This window comes from Aotus nancymaae, unplaced genomic scaffold (assembly GCF_030222135.1).
Source record: "Aotus nancymaae isolate 86718 unplaced genomic scaffold, 86718_ANA_hifiasm-v0.15.2.pri h1tg000029l, whole genome shotgun sequence".
In the NCBI taxonomy this organism is placed as follows: Eukaryota; Metazoa; Chordata; class Mammalia; order Primates; family Aotidae; genus Aotus; species Aotus nancymaae.
Genome location: NW_026988442.1, coordinates 8,403,009 through 8,422,374, shown reverse-complemented (window position 1 = coordinate 8,422,374; position 19,366 = coordinate 8,403,009). Strand labels below are relative to the sequence as shown.

The window sequence follows — 19,366 nt, the reverse complement described above, 5'->3', positions numbered from 1 at the left end:
CGCGCTGCTGTTTACACTCCAGCCTGGGTGGTGAGTGAAATGCCATCTCAGAAAAACAAACAAACAAACAAAAAACATGAAGAAAACCACACCAAGTCACATCAAAACCAAATTGCTGAAAAAAAACTTTTTTTAAACCAAACTGCCTAAAATCAGTGATAAGCAGCTGGGAAGAAAAGCTGTTTCTTACACAGAAAGAAACAGGCCAGACACGGTGGCTCACGCCTGTAATTCCAGCACTTTGGGAGCCTGAGGCGGGTGGATCACCTGAGGTCGGGAGTTCGAGACCAACCTGACCAACATGGAGAAACCCCATCTCTAAAATACAAAATTAGCTGGGCATGGTGGTGCATGCCTGTAATCCCAGCTACTCAGGAGGCTGAGGCAGGCAGGAGAATCTGAATCTGGGAGGAGGAGGTTGTGGTGAGCTGAGATCATGCCACTGCACTCTAGCATGAGCAACAAGAGTGAAACTCCATCTCAAACAAGATAAAGATGGCAGAACCATACAAAATCAAGAAGACAATGGGATGGAACAACATCTTGAAACCACAGAAATTTGAAAAATTTTGTCTTTATACAAAAAATCTGGAAAACTTAGATGAAAGGAAAAAATTTCTAGAAAATTCTAAGTTTCCAAGATGAATCAAGGAGAAAATAAAAACCTAACTAATTAACCATTAAAGAAACTAAATCAGTAGTTAAAAACCTTTCCTTAAAAAATAAATCATGCTAGGCTGGACATGGTGGCTCACACCTGTAATCCCAGCACTTTGGGAGGCTGAGGTGGGCAGATCACCTGAGGTCAGGAGTTCGAGATCAGCCTGACAATATGAAGAAACCCCATCGCTACTAAAAATATAAAATTAGCCAGGCATGGTGGTGCATGCCTGTAATCCCAGCTACTCGGGAAGCTGAGGCAGAAGAATCACTTGAACCCGGGAGGTGGAGGTTGCAATGGGCTGAGATCATGCCATTGCACTCCAGCCTGGGCAACAAGAGTAAAACTCCATCTCCAAAAAAAAAAAAAAAAAAAATCATGTCTTCAGTGTTTTACAGGCAAGTGCTAACAAGAGTCAAAGCATACATAATTCAAATCTCATACATAATATTCTACAGTAAGGGAATACAAAAGAGAATACTCCTTGGCTAGAAAATTTGATCCTAAACCAGAAATTACAGTACAAAAAAAGGAAAAAAAGCTAATCTTATTCATAATAATCCTAACAAAACGGTTAGCAAACTGAGGCTAACAGTATATTAAAAGAATAATCAAGTTAGCCCTTCTCAAGAACGTAGAATTAACATTTAAAAAAATAAGTAATATAGCAGTTTATTACATTAACAGATTACAGAAACAAATTTGTAAGTGTAGGAAAAAGCGCTAATAAAAATCAAGAAACAGGCATGATAAAAACTTACTAAACTTATAATGAAAGGGAAATGTTCTTAAAATCCACAAGTATTAAAATACAGAGGAAGCAGTAAAGCTCTCTCTGCTAGACGGGAATAATACAAGAATGCCTGTTATCACTACTTCTACTCCATGATGTACTAGTGGTATGAGCCAGTGAAGGCAAGATAAAGAAATATAATAAGAATTAGGCCAGGCGCGGTGGCTCATGCCTGTAATCCAAGCACTTTGGATGCCAAGACAGGCAGATCACCTGAGGTCGGGAGTTCAAGACCAGCTTGACCAACATGGTGAAACCCCGTCTTATTTAAAAAAAAGAATTGGAGAGGAAGAAATAAAGCCATCATAATCCATAGATCTTATGAGTGCCCATAAATAAAACTCCAAAGGATCCAGATTATTCGAATTAAGAATAAGGTTGAGGAGGCCGGGCACAGTGGCTCACGCCTGTAATCGCAGCACTTTGGGAGGCCAAGGCAGGCAGATCACGAGGTCAAGAGATCGAGACCATCTTGGCCAATATGGTGAAACCCCGTCTCTACTAAAAATACAAAAATTAGCTGGGCGTGGTGGCGCACGCCTGTAGTCCCAGCTACTCAGGAGGCTGAGGCAGGAGAATTGTAGAGGTTGCAGTGAGCCAAGATTGTGCCACTGCACTCCAGCCTGGCTCCTGGCAACGGAGCAACTCTGTCTCAAAAAAAAAAAAAAAAAAAAAGAATAAGGTTGAGGAATACAAAGTAAATATATAAATATTAAATGCAGTTAATCTATAACCAGCATTTTACCACAATTTAGGATTATAATCCTAGATAAATCATCAAAAGTATAATTATAAAAGATATTTCTGACGGCACAAAAGATATAAAAATAATGAGAAAATTATAACACTATGTTAAAAGTCATTAAAAATGACATAAATACATATCACATTCACGGTCTGGAAACTCAGGTTTACTTAATTGACATGGTAAAAATGACAGTTCTCTCCAGAGTGATCTTTAAATTCAACATAATTTCAGTTAAAAAAAAAAAAAAACCCCAACAAATTTTTTGAAAATCCTGAAAAGCCAAAATAAAAATGTCAGTAACTTGGAGTAAAATGCTAAGAACAGCCAAGACACTCCTGAAGAAGAAAAATAAGGTAGGAACTTGCCTTATCACATTAGACACTGAATGTCTGTGTTCTCTCCAAAATTCCCATGTTGAAGCCCTAACCCCAAAAGTGATGGGATCTGGAGATGGGGCTTTTGGAAGGAAACTGGAGTTAGATGAAATGTGATGAGGTCATGAACGTGGGGCACGGTCTGTTGGGATGTGGTGCCCTTAGAAGAGCTACCAGAGAGCTTGGCCCCTACCACTTGTGCACAGAGGAGGGGTCATATGGGCACACAGTGACAGCCAGCCTCTACTGGCCAAGAGAAGAGGATGAAACCTCCCTTGCCTGCACCTTGATCCTGGACTTCCCAGCCTCCAGACTGAGAGAAATAAATTTCTACTGTTTAAGCCACTCAGTCTGTGGTATTTTGTTATGGCAGCCCAAGTGGACTAAGACACCATATAGAAATACGTTATCTGTCTAAAATAAAACAACATGGTATTTTCTCAGGGAGAAGCTGAATAATGGAACAGAATAGAGAGCCTATTAATAAATTCACACATAAACAGAGTTGATTTATAACAAAGCTGGCATTACTTATTGGTGGGAAAAGAATGATTTTTTTTTTTTTTTTTTTTTTGAGACGGAGTCTCGCTCTTGTTACCCAGGCTGGAGTGCAATGGCGCGATCTCGGCTCACCGCAACCTCCGCCTCCTGGGTTCAGGCAATTCTCCTGCCTCAGCCTCCTGAGTAGCTGGGATTACAGGCACGCGCCACCGTGCCCAGCTAATTTTTTTTGTATTAATAGAGACGGGGTTTCACAATGTTGACCAGGATGGTCTCGATCTCTCGACCTCGTGATCCACCCGCCTCGGCCTCCCAAAGTGCTGGGATTACAGGCTTGAGCCACTGCGCCCGGCCAAGAATGATTTTTTAATAACTGTTGCTGAGACAGGTTGTTGCTTACATTTAAAAAATGAAATTTGACTACTATCTTATATCACTTTCAAAGAGCAATCCAGGTGGATTCTTTGAAAAATTATATTTTTATAATTCAACAGAAAAAGCCTCAATAAATCTAAAATACATGAATCACACAGGAAAAGATTATCTTGATTACATTAAAACCAAAAACTTTTATTCGCTAAAAAGCATCAGAAATAAAATAAAAACACAAGCCACGAGGTGAAAGAAAATATTTGCAATATACTGAACTGACAAAGAATTAGTATCCAAAATCTATAAAGAATTCCTAAAATAGGCCAGATGCGGTGGCCCACGCCTGTAATCCTGAGCACTCTGGGAGGCCAAAGAGGGCAGATGACCTGAGGTCAGGAGTTCAAGACCAGCCTGGCCAATATAGTGAAATCCGGTCTCTACTAAAAAGACAAAAATTAGCTGGGTGTGGTGGTGCACCCCTGTAGTCCCAGCTACTTGGGAGGCTGAGGCATGAGAACTCCTTGAACCCTGGAGGTGGAGGTTGCAGTGAGCTGAGATTGCGTCACTGTTCTCCAGCTTGGGCAATAGAGTGAGACTCAGTATCAAATAAATAAATAAATAAGAGAAAGACAATCTAAAAGAAACATGAGCAAGAAAACAAGAACAAGCATTTAACAGAAGGAAAGTATAATAGCTTGGTCAATAAATAAAGATGGTTCACTAATGATAAGAGAAATGTAAATTAAAATCCTAATAATACAGCACTGCACACTCAGCATAATGGCAAAATTGGCAAAACAGCAAGTGTCAGCCAGAATATGGAAAAACTCAAATACTTGTATGCTGCTGCTAGAAGTATAATTTGGTATAATCAATTTTTTAAAACAGTCTGGCCTCATTGATAAAAGCTGTATGTGGGCTCAAACTAAAACTCCAATTTTTACTCCCCTCATTCCAACGCTACAGAAATATTTGCCCATGTGGACCAAGAGACATGCACAAGAATGGTCATAACTGTACAGTCTGCAATCCCCCCAAAAACCCTATATTTACTTATTTACTTTTTAGAGATAGTGTCTCACTCTGTCAGCCAGGCTGGAGTACAGTGGTGAGATCACAGCCTTCTCTAGCCTTGAACTCCTGGGCTCGAGCCACCCTCCAGTCTCAGCCTTCCAAGTAGATGGGACCACAGGAACATGCCACCATGCCTGGCTTTTTTTTTTTTTTTGGTAGAAATGGGGTTCTTGAACTGTTGGGCTCAAGCAGTCCTCCTGCCTTGGCCTCCCGCCTTGGCCTCCCAAAGTGCTAGGATTACAGATACTGGTCAATTTTAAAAATTCTTTTGTAGAAACAAGAGTCTCACTCTGTTGTCCAGGCTGGTCTTAAACTCCTAGCCTTAAGTGATCCTCCCACTTCAGCCTCCTGAGAAGCTGGGATTACAGGCAAAAGCCACTGGACCTAATACAAAAACTATAAATAACCCACATGTCCACCAAGATTCAAAATGATAGTGCATGTTCGTACAAAGGAATACCATAGGGTCATGAAAATGAGCAAACTAGGCCAGGTGCAGTGGCTCACGCATGTAATCCCAGCACTTTGGGAGGCTGAGGCGGGTGGATCACGAGGTCAGGAGTTCAAGACCAGCCTGTTCAATATGGTAAAACCACATCTCTACTAAAAACACAAAAATTAGCTGGGCACGGTGGTGGGTGCCTATAATCCCAGCCACTCATGAGGCTGAGGCAGGAGAATTGCTTGAACCCGGGAGGCAGAGGTTGCACTGAGCCAACATCATAACATTGCATTCCAGCCTGGGCAACAGAGTGAGACTCCATCTCAAAAAAAAAAACAAAAAAAACAAAGAGTAAATTATATGGCTACATATAACAAACTGGATGAATCCTAGGATTACTGAGCAAAAAAAGCAAATCTCGGAAGAATACATACAGTACGATTCTATTTGTATTAAGTGCAAAACAAGATATTGTTTAGGGATATGGGCATGTGTGGCAAAACTCTAAAGCAGGTTCCTGAGGATCAGGTACTGGGCAGCCTGCCTGGCCACAGTCAGCAGGGCGGGGAAGAGAAGGGCACATGAAGGACAAGAATGAATGGGAAGCCGAATAGCAAGACGTCTTGTGATAGCAGATGCCACTAACTGGTGAAGAGAAAAGGTTCTAGAGCTGAAAACATTTCAAGGTAAAGGAAATACTATTCTTTTTTTTTTGAGATGGAGTTTCGCTCTTGTTGCCCAGGCTAGAGTGCAATGGCATGATCTTGGCTCACCACAACCTCTGCCTCCTAGGTTCAAGCAATTCTCCTGCCTCAGCCTCCCAAAGAGCTGGGATTACAGGTATGCACCGCCACACCAGGCTAATTTTGTTATTTTTAGTAGAGACGGGGTTTCTCCATGTTGGTCAGGATGGTCTCGAACTCCTGACCTCAGGTGATCCACCTGCCTCGGGCTCCCAACGTGTTGGGATTACAGGCATAAGCCGCTGAGCCTGGCCAGGAAGTACTATTCTTTTCATCTGGGTGAAAGTAATTACTGGGTGAAAAATCAGAAGACCTGTACAATCCTCCAGACCAGGACTGCCCTCTAGATGCTGCCATTACTTGTACTTCATCTCAGTCAGTCAGGGTGAGTGTGTTTTTTTTTTTTGAGACAGAGTTTTGCTCTTGTTGCCCAGGCCGGAGTGTGTAAGGACATGATCTCAGTTCACCACAACCTCAACCTCCCCGGTTCATGCGATTCTCCAACCTTAGCCTCCTGAGTAGCTAGGATTACAGGCTTGAGCCACCGTGCCCAGCCTATAGGATGAGGGAGCTTAAAAAAAAAAAATTTGGAAAAAAAAGCCTGCACAACATCAGGCAAGTTATCACCTTCTATGGGACTCAGGATATGAAGATCAATCAAGATAATGCATCCTGAGGAACTGAAGATAAATACCTTCGGGGGGTGGGGACAGATAAATTTCAAGCTCATCATAGTTTCAACAAAAGGCAGATTTATAAAGACACTAATGACACTTGAACTTCAGGACCCCTTACCTGCCCAAGCCCCCTACTAAGGCCCTAAGAAGAGCTCTAACCATTTTGTATTATTTTCCTTAAGAGAGTCCCCCAAATGGTATAAACTTCGAGCTCCACAAAACCTACATCAGCTCCTGATCTGAATCCCAAAGTGGTAAAATACTTACCGCATAGGCAGGGGAGACTCCTGTTTAAATTCTCTGCTTCTGTTGAATTTCTCTGCCACAGAAAACTATCTCCTAATTCAAATTAGATTTCCCTGAGGAACTGAGAAAGTTTAAAATTTAAGTTCTCAAAAGACTATGACTAATAAGGCTCCAGAAATCCCTGGCTATGCACTTTATTCTTGCACAGAGACCTTAGGATACACTGAATCTTGTTGGATAACTCAATACAATGCAATACTATTTTTCTAACAAGGCCCTTTGCTAAGAAGGTGCAAACTAATTTTGGCAAATATCCCTGCTAAATATTGTAATTGGCTCAAGGATGACAGAGCACAAACCACCTCTGTGTTGTGCGTACAATCTGCTTTCAAAACACTATGCAATCTTGCCTCAAGGCTGGTAGTATTACCACACACTCCCTGCCTTCAGCAAATGTTCCCGGGTCCTCTGCACCAGGATCTGGAGAGGCAGAAATGCAGGGACAGATGTGATAATGAATGCCATTACCACCCCAGCATTATGTGGATAGAAAACCAGAACTCCTTGTGCTTTGTCTTCTGTGTGAATGAAGGAGCAGAAGCAGAACCATTGATCTGAGAACAGGGAGAGGAATTTGCCACCAGATAGAATATTTTCAACAAGAAGAACAAATCATCCAGAAAGGGGATTTGCTTAGTAGAGGTTGAGGAATTTGTAGAGTAAGTCAGAACTCCTCCCTCACATAAAGGCTATATTCAACAAGGAAAGAATAGGACTCATAAGAAAATGTTATTTTGAGGAAACCAAAAAGGAACATGCAGTAAATCCCTGTAAAATCCATGCAAGACCAACAAGGTTTTTGAGGATTTTAGATGAGCAGAAACACTGCCAGCTTGGAATGAAAGCGACAGAGACGTGTAAAATTGAAGGAGACTGTTGGACTCTCAAAATTCTACTGGCAAGAGGCAGGCTGATAAAACAACCCAGCTACAAACAAGGTGCTACCTTTCACTGAAAGAGGAAAGACGACAGTGGTGTAGCCATAAGCCCAGGCGGTGGAGCCATGAGCCCAGGGCAAACCAAGAGCAAACAGAGTAGAACCAAGAGCCAGGGGGCAGAGCTGAAAGCCAGAATTATTCCCAGGCCTTGAAACCTAATCAAGGAACTGGAGTCTGCCCAGCTGGACTTCAACGCTGCCTTGGGCTGGTGACTCCTTTTTACCTTCTGTTTTTCCTCTTTGTGAACCTGAAGTCTATGCCAGTCCCACCTTGTATGTTGGGAGGGCTGGGGGCAGATGACTTGTTTCTTTAGTTTCGTAGGTCCACAAACTTGATAGATTACACTCCCAAGCCTCATTTACATGGGACTTAGATGATCTTGATCATGAGATTTTGGGTATGTGAGCCCATGAGACTTAGGACTTTGAACTGCAGCCGTAATGGGATGAGAACCTCTGGAGGAGATAACCATATTTGCATAAGATAGGGACATGAATTATGGGTGCCAGAGGGTGGACTGGGATAGGCAAAAACTTCAGATGCTGATAGCAGAAGAGGAATTCAGAGAGATTCAAAGTGTGAGAGAGATTCAATACAAGGAGGTTCTTTATAACTGAGATGGAGGAGTGGGGGGATCACAAGGGCAAGGACTTCTGGGAGGAGGAGCTGAGAGAATCCCTGTCTGACAGCCAGCAACGAAACAGGGACCTCAGTCCTACAAGTGAAAGGAACTGGCAGACAAACATCCTGGCTGAGCTTGGGAGAAGATTCTTTCCCAGAGGCTCTAGATAAGAGCCTAGTCTGGCTGATGCCTTGACTTTGACCTCATGAGATCTGGGTCCAGCCAAGTGTGCCTGAACTTCTGACCCAGAGAACTGTGAGATAATAAGAGGGTGTTGTTTTAAAAACTACTAAATTTCTGGTAATTTGTTACACAGCAAGAGAAAATGAATCCAGATTCTGTTTAGGTTCACAAATTCTATTTCTGGAAATGTTGCTGCCCTAGCCCATTAGGAGAGCTAACCTCAGGCAGCAACAAAAGGACCAAGTTCGGTTCTGTGATTAGCCCTTCCTAGCATAAATTTCCTCATCTACAAAGTGGGTGAGTCAAGAGAAAAAAGCTGTAGGAAAACATTTCTGTACCACAATTGTGTTCAAATATAAGATGTATTTTTAATCACAACAACCATGCTGCCATCTGCAAATGAGGGACCCAGGCATGGCCAAGAACAGAAAAGTTGTAACTCCTTACCTTCCTCAGGGCAGGTCTGTAGATTGCTGGAATAAAGATATGCTCCTTCTCCTCTTGTTAGAAAAGTACCCAGGAAAGACTCATCCCCCTTTAAAAAACAACAACAAAAACCAAAAACGAACAGGTGATTTATAGCATAAATACAGATTCAAAAGTCCTGCCCAATTTTGTGTCTACAAAAAGCTGAGTCAGGCTCAGATAGCCCCAGTGTATTCCGTGGCCGTTGGCATTGTCTGGCTCTTTGGCAGGTTGCTGGCATCCTTGATTTGCACTGAGAAAAAGAATGTTAAGGTTTTCTCTGAGTCCAAGCATCAAAGCCTTCAATGCTTGTTCATGTTCCAGTGGATTTATTCCCTCTGTGAAAATGGAGGCAGGTTTTCCTTGGCCTTAAGCCTTGATGTCCCAGCTCTACATGTCTAGGCCAATCTAGCATCTGCTTTTAATATTATGGGGAGATTTTTAAAAAACACCAAAAGGCCCTAATGAAATAAAGAATCCCTCTAATTGTATCCTCTATAAATGGTTATTTTATTTATTTATTTATTTAAGAGACAAGGTTTTCACTTTCTTGGCCAGGCTGGTCTCGAACTCCTGACCTCATGATCCACTCGCCTCGGCCTCCCAAAGTGCTGGGATTAGAGGCATGAGCCACCGCACCTGGCCTTATAAATGGTTATTTCTAAAGCTCTGTGGGGAAGGGGAGGAATGCAAATAGGAAGTAAAGACAATGTAGTGCAAATCCTTTAGATTAGTAATGAGATGAAGTATTTTAATACCTTTATGAATTGCTTACATTATCTTTTGATATGATGTTAATATAGAATAAGAAGGCTGCTTACCTTCACTGCTTGCTGGGTTTTCTCAGAAAATTTTACTTCATTATCTTCCACCTGTGTCCAAAAGGAATGCAGATTTTCAGTTGACTACTTCAAGGGAAAACCCTGCTAGGTCTCCCTACTTGGTTCAAATACTTCTAAGACACTAGCTGGGCAGTCCCTCCACCATGTCCATGTCCAGTGCTCTCAGGCCCTGACACAGCTGAGATGTCTGCTGGTCACCAGGGCTCAGAGCCCAAGGTCATAGTGGGCTCTCTCACTAGGACCTGAGGTCCAGCTAACGAGCTTATGGCATGCGTTAGTCTCCACCTACATTTCACTTAGAAAAAAACAACGGTTTTTAGGAATGAAGCAAACAGAATGTATTAAAATACTTTCAGAGTGTCTTCTCATTTAAACACATTCAGGTTAGAGGATAACTCTCGGTCTTCCCTGTCCGTGTGGGAACTGCAGAAGCAGAATATGAATACTCTCAAGCAGGGACTCAGCCCATTAGCAGACTAAATGCTGTCACACCTTCTAAGTTTCAAGGCGCTGGTTTCAGACCAAGTCCCTCCCACTGTGCAAAATGGGACTTTTCTACAAGTAGAGAGACGTTGCTGTAAAAAAGTAGCAACCACTCAATCAGGGAAGGAAACCACAGGATCCACTTTGCACGATCTGTGTGACCTTCTAAGCTCAGTTTCCTCATCTGTAAAATGAGGCTGTTATGTCTTCCTTCACAATTTAACAGTGACCCATATAACTTTGTTCCTTTCTTATGAAAGTTTTCTAAGATTATGAGAGTTAACAAAATCAGGTTCATTTGTATAAAGAGAAAGGGCTGAGATAATAACTTCCATTCCTGAACAACAGCTAGTTCAGGATCTGACATTCCACCAGGGGCACACAAAGAGGCTCCTCCTCAAATGTTCGCCCTGATTTTTCCACACACAGGTCCACTTCCACCTGACGAATGACACTACTAACCAGCCAGGAGCAGAATCTGGGTACAGCGGCAGTCAGGACTATGGAGCTGGTTTCTGTGGTAACAGTGCCATCTGCAGGAAGACCACACACATGCCAGTTACTCCCCTAGCACCTCAGCCCGCCTCGCAGGCCTCAGACCCTAAGTGCCCTTCTCAGGAGCAAGGGCTCTTATTTTATTTTTTTTGAGACAGCATCTTGCTCTGTCGCCCAGGCTGGAGTGCAGTGGTGCGATCTCGGCTCACTGCAATCTCCACCTTGCAGGTTCAAGCAATTCTCCTGCCTCAGCCTCCCAAGTAGCTGGGATTACAGGCATGTGCCACCACACCCGGCTAATTTTTATATTATTAGTAGAAACAGGGTTTCACCATGTTGGGCAGGCTGATCTCGAACTCCTGACCTCAGGTGATCCACCAGCGATGGCCACCCAAAGAGTTGGGGATTACAGGCAACATGGCAATACCCTGGTTCTTTACAAAAAATATGAAAATTAGCCAGGCGTAGTGGAACGTTGGTAGTCCCTGTTACTTGGGAGGCTGAGGTGGGAGAATCGCTTGAGCCCAGCAGGTGGAGGTTGCAGTGAGCCAAGATCATGCCACCACACTCCAGCCTGGGTGACAGAGCAAGACCTCGTCTCAAAAAAAACCTCAAAAAACAAAACTCTTGGGAATCAGTCCATTTTACCATTACTTTTTATTTTTGAGATGGGAGTCTCACTGTGTCACCAGGCTGGAGTGTAGTGGTGCGATCTCGACTCACTGCAACATCCGCCTCCTGGGTTCAAGTGATTCTCCTGCCTCAGCCTCCTGAGTAGCTGGGACTTCAGGTGCATGCTACCACGCCCAGCTAATTTTTATATTTTTAGTAGAGATGGGATGGTCTCAATCTCTTGACCTTGTGATCTGCCTGCCTCGGCCTCCCAAAGTTCTGGGATTACAGGCGTGAGCCACCACGCCCAGCCTACTTCTTAATTTTTATCAAGTACAGGTACACATATTAAAGATCAAAGAGAATATTATCAGGCTCATTCTATCATTCTTTAGAATATTTTCGTTCCTTAGAATATAATTCTTTAGGATATTTTGCTAATATAACAGGTTAAAAAAATGATATGTCATTATTGTTTCAAATTACTTTTTTTTTTTAGACAGAGTCACACTCTGTCACCTAGGCAGGAGTACAGTGGCACAATTTCAGCTCACTGCAACCTCCACCTCACAAGTTCAAGCGATTCCCCTGCCTCAGCCTTGAGTAGCTGGGATTACAGCTGCCCACCACCATGCCAGCTAATTTTTGTATTTTTAGTAGAGATGGGGTTTCACCATGTTGGCTAGGCTGGTCTTGAGCTCCTGACCTCAAATGATCCTTCTGCCTTAGCCTCCCAAAGTGCTGGGATTACAGGCGTGAGCCACTGTGCCCAGCTTTCAAATAGCTTCTTCTTGACTACTAATGAGGCCACGCATCTTCATTTATACATATTCCTCCTCCCTTTTTTGTTTTCCACACCTGTGAAGTACCTGTTCATTTTTTTTTTTTTTTCTCATTTTACCATTGGGTAGCTTTTCTTTTCTCATTAATTTGTAAAAGCTCTTCATAAATTAGGATATAAACCCTTTGTACCTCATTAATGTTCCTCTTTTTTTTTTTTTTTTTGAGACAGGGTCTTACTGTGTCCCTGAGGCTGGACGGCAGTGATGTGATCATAAGTTCTAATGTTTTTACCAGTTTATTGTTGGCTTTTTGCCTTAGCTTATAACTTATTTTGCCACACACAAAAAAAGGCTTAAGGTTTACTTTCTAAAGATCACATACACATACCTTTTTCTTTAACTAAGATCTGAGAAGTCAAAAATGATTCAGAGAAGACCACAGATCCTAAGCAACCATTTCCTCCCAGCATGTCAGGAATGTCATAGACGGTCATATAAGCCTGCATCAAATGAGAAAACAGAGCAGTTACCAGCCCAAAACCTTCAGAGAGAAGTCCATAAGACAGAGACCACAAAATACTGCCTTAAGGAATATGGCAAAAGAGTACTGAAGAGTTTCTAGGAAAAACTGGAGTTATCTTAAATACATCTTTGAACTGGGAGGTGACTTCAGGATCACCCAGCCTTCCCTGAAATTGCTCCCTGATCAGAGATGCACTTGGGCTATAAAGAAAGTATCTTTTTGTTTCTATAAATTCCCTCAAATTGTTGTATATTGACTAGGCACAGTGGCTCATGCCTGTAATCCCAGCAATTTGGGAAGTCGAGGTACCCAGGAATTTGAGACCAACCTGGAAAACACAGTGAAATCCCCACTCTACTAAAAAAAAAAAATTAGGCCGGACATGATGGCTCATGCCTGTAATCCCGGCACTCTGGAGGCCAAGGCGGGTGGATCACCTGAGCCCAGGAGTTTGAGACCAGCCTGGGCAACATGGCAAAATTCCATCTCTACTAAAAATAAAAATATATATATATATATATATTAGCCAGGCATTATGGCATGTGCCTGTAATCCCAGCTACTTGGGAGGCTGAGGCAGGAGAATCCCTTGAACCTGGGAGGTGGAGGTTGCAGTGAGTCAAGATCATGCCACTGACTTCAGCCTGGGTGACAGAGTAAGACTCCATCTCAAAGAAAAAAAAAAAAAGCCAGGCATGGTGGCATCTGCCTGTGGTCTCAGTTATTTAGGAGGCTAAGGCAGGAAGATTGTTTGAGCCCAGGAGGTTGAGGCTGCAGTAAGCTATGATCACGCCACTGCACTCGGCCTGGGTAACAGAGCAAGATCCTATCTCAAAAACAAGAACAACAAAAAGCCAAGAAAGCTATTCAAGCTTTTGTGGCCAAGGCAAATAAAAGCAGAGGCTTCAGTAGCCTGGAAACAAATTAGAGCAACTCAGAGAGCTCCCAAATGTCTGGTAAGAAAGCCCTAATTTATCAGGTAAAAACTGGTGAAAATGGACAATTCTGGGAAGAAGTCAGCAGAAGAAACAGAGAAAGTGATGTTAGCCAGAGCTAGAGTCTGGGATGGTCAGGAAGATCTATCTGATGAGGGACATGGGATAAGTAGCACAAGGACCTCCTACCCTGAAGAGCATTCAGTGGTGGGTAGGGGTACAGAGCTTCTGAAACTAAGTCCACTTTTAAATATAGTCGTCCTAGCCTGGGACCCCTGTCCTACCCCTCAGGACAGAGACAAAAGATCTGAGGATTTTGAAGGAATTGCTGGATTTTCAAAGAAAAACTTAAAGACGGCAGAAGGTTGAAAAGAAAAAAACGGTTAAAGCCAAAGCCCTTAATTTTCCACATTATTATGATAATAGGATATACAAAAGAGACAGGTAGACTTCTATATTTGAGTTAACTTTCTTTTTAGGTTTGACAACTGGAAGGTTTATCTAAAGCTGTCTCAAATAATTTTGAGCATCTGAAGACACAGAACTCTCCTGAGCTACATGGTTCCTCTTTTTTTTTTTTTTTTTTTTTTTTTTAGGGAAAAGGGAACTTTTATTTCCTTTCCTTATGATCACTGCATAGTGTCCTAGAGAGGAACATTTGATTATTCTACCTCCTCTGTGTCAGAGTCACATGAAACCTGACTTTTACAAATATGTAATAACGTATGTGAACAGTCAAAACTGAGTGATCTAGCCTCAAAAACTCTTTGGATGATGGATTTGTTATTTCCAAGACTGGACTGTAATCAGTAAATAATATTACTCAAAACCGCAAAACGTTCAAATAATCCAGGGTTTTGTTGTTTGCTAATAAATAATGCTTTGAATTTCCTAGTCTCCCCACTTCCCTTGTTTCCTTTGTTGTTGTTGTTGTTTTTTTTTGAGACGGAGTTTCGCTCTTGTTACCCAGGCTGGAGTGCAATGGCGCGATCTCGGCTCACCGCAACCTCCGCCTCCTGGGTTCAGGCAATTCTCCTGCCTCAGCCTCCTGAGTAGTTGGGATTACAGGCATGCGCCACCATGCCCAGCTAATTTTCTATATTTTTAGTAGAGACGGGGTTTCACCATGTTGACCAGGATGGTCTTGATCTCTTGACCTCGTGATCCACCCGCCTTGGACTCCCAAAGTGCTGGGATTACAGGCGTGAGCCACCACGCCCAGCCCTCATGGTTCCTCTTAAGTGACAATGGCAATCCTATGTCTTTGGTTCCCAGACCAATCAGGTGGACAGATTCTGTGGGTTCCTGATCCTTCATGTTCATATTTGGCCACTGGTATTGAGGAAGGGGAGAGAGGACATTAAAAAGAGGACATGGGGTGTTTGTTGGAGACTTGCTATATATTTCCCACTATGTGGCATGGGGAAAGAAAAAATATAGCATGGTGCCTGTCTTCAGGAAATCTATAATGTATAGCTGGAGAGACAAGGGCATTCTTATAGAAGAGTCATCATATGACACATTATGATATCATATGACACGTTAGGATAGAATTATTCCTTAAACTGCAACTGCAAGTACTACAGGAATACTTGTAGGGAGAAATCAACAGGGGAGGTTTTGAGATGGAGACAGAACTTCATCTCTGTCTGGATAAGAGGACAGAATGTAGACAGAAAGCATCAATTTCCGGCATCTTATTTCCTATCTCATTAGCTGTGCATACTTAACACAGACTGTGATTCTACTGGATTCCTAATCACCTGCTACTGTGCAAAGCATCTTCCAAAGCACTGTGCAAAAGTCCAAGGAGAGAAGTCAGGGACTTAAAATCTAACAAGGAGATAAAGTATTATTACCTAAATATCAGTAAATATTTCCCAATGTTTTAATAATATCACAAAAAAGCCTAAATTAGTTCTAAAAGAACATCCACACAAAATGTTCACAGATGGGGACCAGGAACATTATAAAAACATAAATTACAAGCTTAAAAAAAGTACCCTTGTTGTGCTGTTCTCTGTAGATGAGTTAACACTACTGACAGGAACTCCGAGTTACTTTTCCACAGGTGATGGTGAGGGGGATGCACTTGTATCAAATCATTCACAGCTGGTCACCTAATTTCCTGGGACCAAAGCTTGTTGGAACTAAGGCTCAGGCAGTGCTCACAGAACAGACTCAAGATCACACCACCAACAGAATCCTGGCTGGATATCTACCACCCTCTCATGCACCGTTTGCCAACCTTCTTCATATCAGATGCTCTGGCGTAAATGGAGGACTCAGCTTGTGACTGAGAGCAACTGGCCTAGAAACTCTGGCTCCCCAGGTCATGCCATCCCACCCAGGGACCATTATCTCAGTGCATCTCCAAACCATTCCCCCAGCACACAGGTTGGAAAACTTTGCTGACTACCCTACTTCATAGGAGACCCAGGTCCCTACTGACTGTTGGTTATTTAAATAATTATAGTCATGTATCACTTAATGACAGGAATACATTCTGAGAAATGCATCATTAGCTGATTTCATCATTGTGTGAACATTATAGAGTGCACTTAAATCTAGATAGTATAGCCTACTATATACCTAGGCTAGCTGGTATAGTCTATTGCTCCTAGGCTACAAACCTGTACATGTTACTATACTGAATACCATAGGCAATTGTAACATAATGGTAAATATTTGTGTATTTAAGCATATCTACACGTAGAAATGGTGAGTAAAAATACAGCATTATGATATTATGGGACCACTGTTGTATCTGTAGTTCACTGTTGACCAAGATGTTCTTTTGTGGTATGGGGCTGTAGTTAAATTTTCCCAGGTCGCTGTTTTTGTTTTTTTGTTTTTTGAGACTAAATCTCTGTCACCCAGGCTGGAGTGCAGTGGTGCAATCATGGCTCACTGTAGTCTCAAACTCCTGGGCTCAAATGATCCTCCTGCTGCAGCAGCCTGAGGAGCTCAGGCTGCAGGTGCATGCCACCACAACTGGCTAATTTTTAAAATATGTTTTTGTGGACATGGGGTCTCACTATGTTGCCAAGACTAGTCTCAACTCTAGGTTCCTGTTAAGAGCATCAATGCAAGTCTTGGAACTCAAAGAAGCCACTGAAAAACTTTATCTATTAGGCAGGCTTATCCTGGACTCATATTTAGACATGAGGCCAGAGCAATCTCAGTTACCTGTAGGAAGGCTTCATAACGCAGAAAGAGGTGCCTCCTAACACCTTAGTTAAGACTTTGGACCCTGGGGAAGCCTAGGCAAGGGAGTATAGATGTGGGTGGGCCTGGCACAGCTACCTGGGTACCCTCAGTAAGCACAGGTTCACCACTGCTTTGGCTGGGATAGGAATAGAATAGATCAATTTCTTCAGGTAAGGGGTGGGCTACTCAAGACCTCCACCCACTCCCACCTCCCTACTCACAGATGTCCCTCTGCAGGCCATTTCCAGCCAGCTGACCCATGACAGCTCTGCTTACCGTCTTCACAAAGAATAAGCTATCTTCACAGTCCAGCGGTACAATTCTATGAGAGGAAAGAGATGGAAAAGACTGTCAAAGAGTTTTTAAGTGTACTGAAATTTACAGTGTTGACTTTTTTCAACCTGGCAATGACAAGTCGTAGACTCAGATTGTTCTCAGGGACTTTCAAAACACGGGGTTACATGTATGTAGAATCGGTATGCAGGCCACTAAGGTAAATACGTCCAGCCCCACCTCTGCCCCTCAGCTCTGCAGTGGGAAGCACTTAGGGTACAGGGCCTCAGCTGAGCACAACCAACCCAACCCCAACCCTGGAGTGATATCACTACCAGGTATGGAACTGTGAGAAAACCACTCATGTCAGCAGCTTCCCCTATCTTTATCTTCCTAAAACTTGATCCATATGAGGATGCACCACAATCATATACGCACCTTCCCTGATTATTCACAGCATGTATGTGAAAAGCCATCTTGGAGCTGTAGACCAGAAACAAAACAAAACAAAAGAAAAATCAGTCTGCTCCTGCTCCCCAGATACTTGTGCAAGGCCCTGCTTGGGATTCTCAAGGCTACACAGTGAAGTGTGTGTCATCCTTGCTTCACACAGATTTACCCTAGATATTTTAGATACTTTCCCCACGGTCCCACGCCACCAGCACGTGTGGGACCAGTGTCTCACTCTTATCATGGCCCTGCCTCTGTGCAAGTCCTAAGGACTGTCTTGACTCCTGAACCACAACAGGAGGAAATGACATGAGAGGACTGTCGCTCACTGCAGACTGCGAGTGACCCTCCATCCCTGCTCCGAGCACAAGCAGAGGCCACATCTCTGCTACTCATAGTCAAATGCTGTGGAGCCATGGGCAGGGTCAGGCCTTCAGAGCTGAGAAATAACTAGAAAGCCCTTTGAGCTTACTCTAAATTGTGTAAGTGTAATTTCTTGCATTAATAAGTACTGGATAGTTACACACTAATGCCTGTCTGCATTCATGGCTCCCCACTCCTTTCCCTCTTGGGAGAAAGATCTGCTAATCTGAAGCAGTTCGAGGGTCCTTAGTGAAGTCATCTTTTTTATTTTTATTTTTTTGAGACAGAGTCTTGTTCTGTCACCCAAGCTGGAGTGCAGTGGCACCATCTTGACTCACTGCAACCTCCGCCTCCTGGGTTCAAGTGATTCTCCTGCCTCAGCCTCCCCAGTAGTTGGGACTATAGGCACGTGCCACCAAAGCTGGCTTATTTTTGTATTTTTAGTGAAGACGGGGAATTGCCACGTTGGTCAGTAGGGTCTCAAACTCCTGACCTCAAGTGATCTGCCTGTCTTGGCCTCCCATAGTGCTGGGATTACAGGCGTGAGCCATTGCACCCTGACCTCAGTGAACTAATCTATGTGGTGAGAAAGGGGTGGGGCTCTTGGTAGAAGACTGGCCTGGGAGACTCTTCTCCAATTGACTGGCATTTTCCCCTTGTGCCTTTCTCCAGCTAGAGCAGACACCCAGGCCTAGGAGGCCTTGGAAGTGAGAGGTGGCCTGCTCTGGGAAGGCTGAGTGGCCTAGGCAAGGGCCCGAGTAAAGGAGGAGCAGAATGACTATACCAGCCATATTGATGGTAAAAGAGAATACCCCACTGTGATAGCAGCTAACATCTATGTGCCCAATTGCTTTACAAGGTGGGTAGTTAAGGAAGCAGATACAGAGAGTTCCCTATCTTTCCCAGGGTCACACTGATGCAAAGTGAAGGAGTGTTCTCAGACTCAGGTTGGCCAGAAACAGATAGTACAGGGCAGTACAAGGCCTTAAGGGAACACACTTCCTTTATCCTTCCCCTTTCATGGCCAGAGAAGCAAGATCCAGAAGACCCAGGGGAAAGAAGACCTGAAGCAAGTCTAAAGCCCTGCATCTCAGAGTTCTGGCTCTTTCTTCCACTCCTGGGGCTGCAGAAATAGAATTCTTCTTGTTAGACCAATTAATTGACTAATCTTTCAAATACTCCCTCTTATTACCCAGGACTGTAGATAAAAGAAAAATGTGGGACATAGACCTTAGGCATCACAGGACACATCCTAGAAGTATTCTTAAATAAATTCGCTAATATTGGCGTCTTTTGTATCCTTTGTATAAAAGTACACACAATGGTCCTCATGTGAAACACTGGGTTAAGTGGACTGGGTTCATGAAAATTCAGCTGTGGATAAAGACCACAAAGAGATCCACTGTGACATGCCAAGAGATGTGATGGAAAAATCACTAGATTCTCAGACCATGCAGACCCTAAGACATGGCTAGGCTCAGGGTTTCTGTCATTCTAGAG

At 43.1% G+C, this 19,366-nt stretch overlaps 1 protein-coding gene across 4 annotated transcripts in view; it reads right to left on the bottom strand.

Annotated features, from left to right (window-relative positions):
- DNAAF9 (dynein axonemal assembly factor 9) overlaps nucleotides 1-19,366 on the bottom strand; it is a 151,693-nt gene that overhangs the window by 59,118 nt on the left and 73,209 nt on the right. For all 4 annotated transcript variants that reach the window (XM_021665721.2, XM_021665723.2, XM_021665722.2 and 1 more), the window contains 6 exons: nucleotides 17,492-17,536; nucleotides 17,057-17,102; nucleotides 12,502-12,613; nucleotides 10,687-10,757; nucleotides 9,721-9,771; nucleotides 8,882-8,969 (listed from right to left, as the gene is read on the bottom strand). In XM_021665721.2, coding sequence (XP_021521396.2) covers nucleotides 8,882-8,969; nucleotides 9,721-9,771; nucleotides 10,687-10,757; nucleotides 12,502-12,613; nucleotides 17,057-17,102; nucleotides 17,492-17,536 — 413 coding nt within the window. The remainder of the gene's footprint in view (nucleotides 1-8,881; nucleotides 8,970-9,720; nucleotides 9,772-10,686; nucleotides 10,758-12,501; nucleotides 12,614-17,056; nucleotides 17,103-17,491; nucleotides 17,537-19,366) is intronic.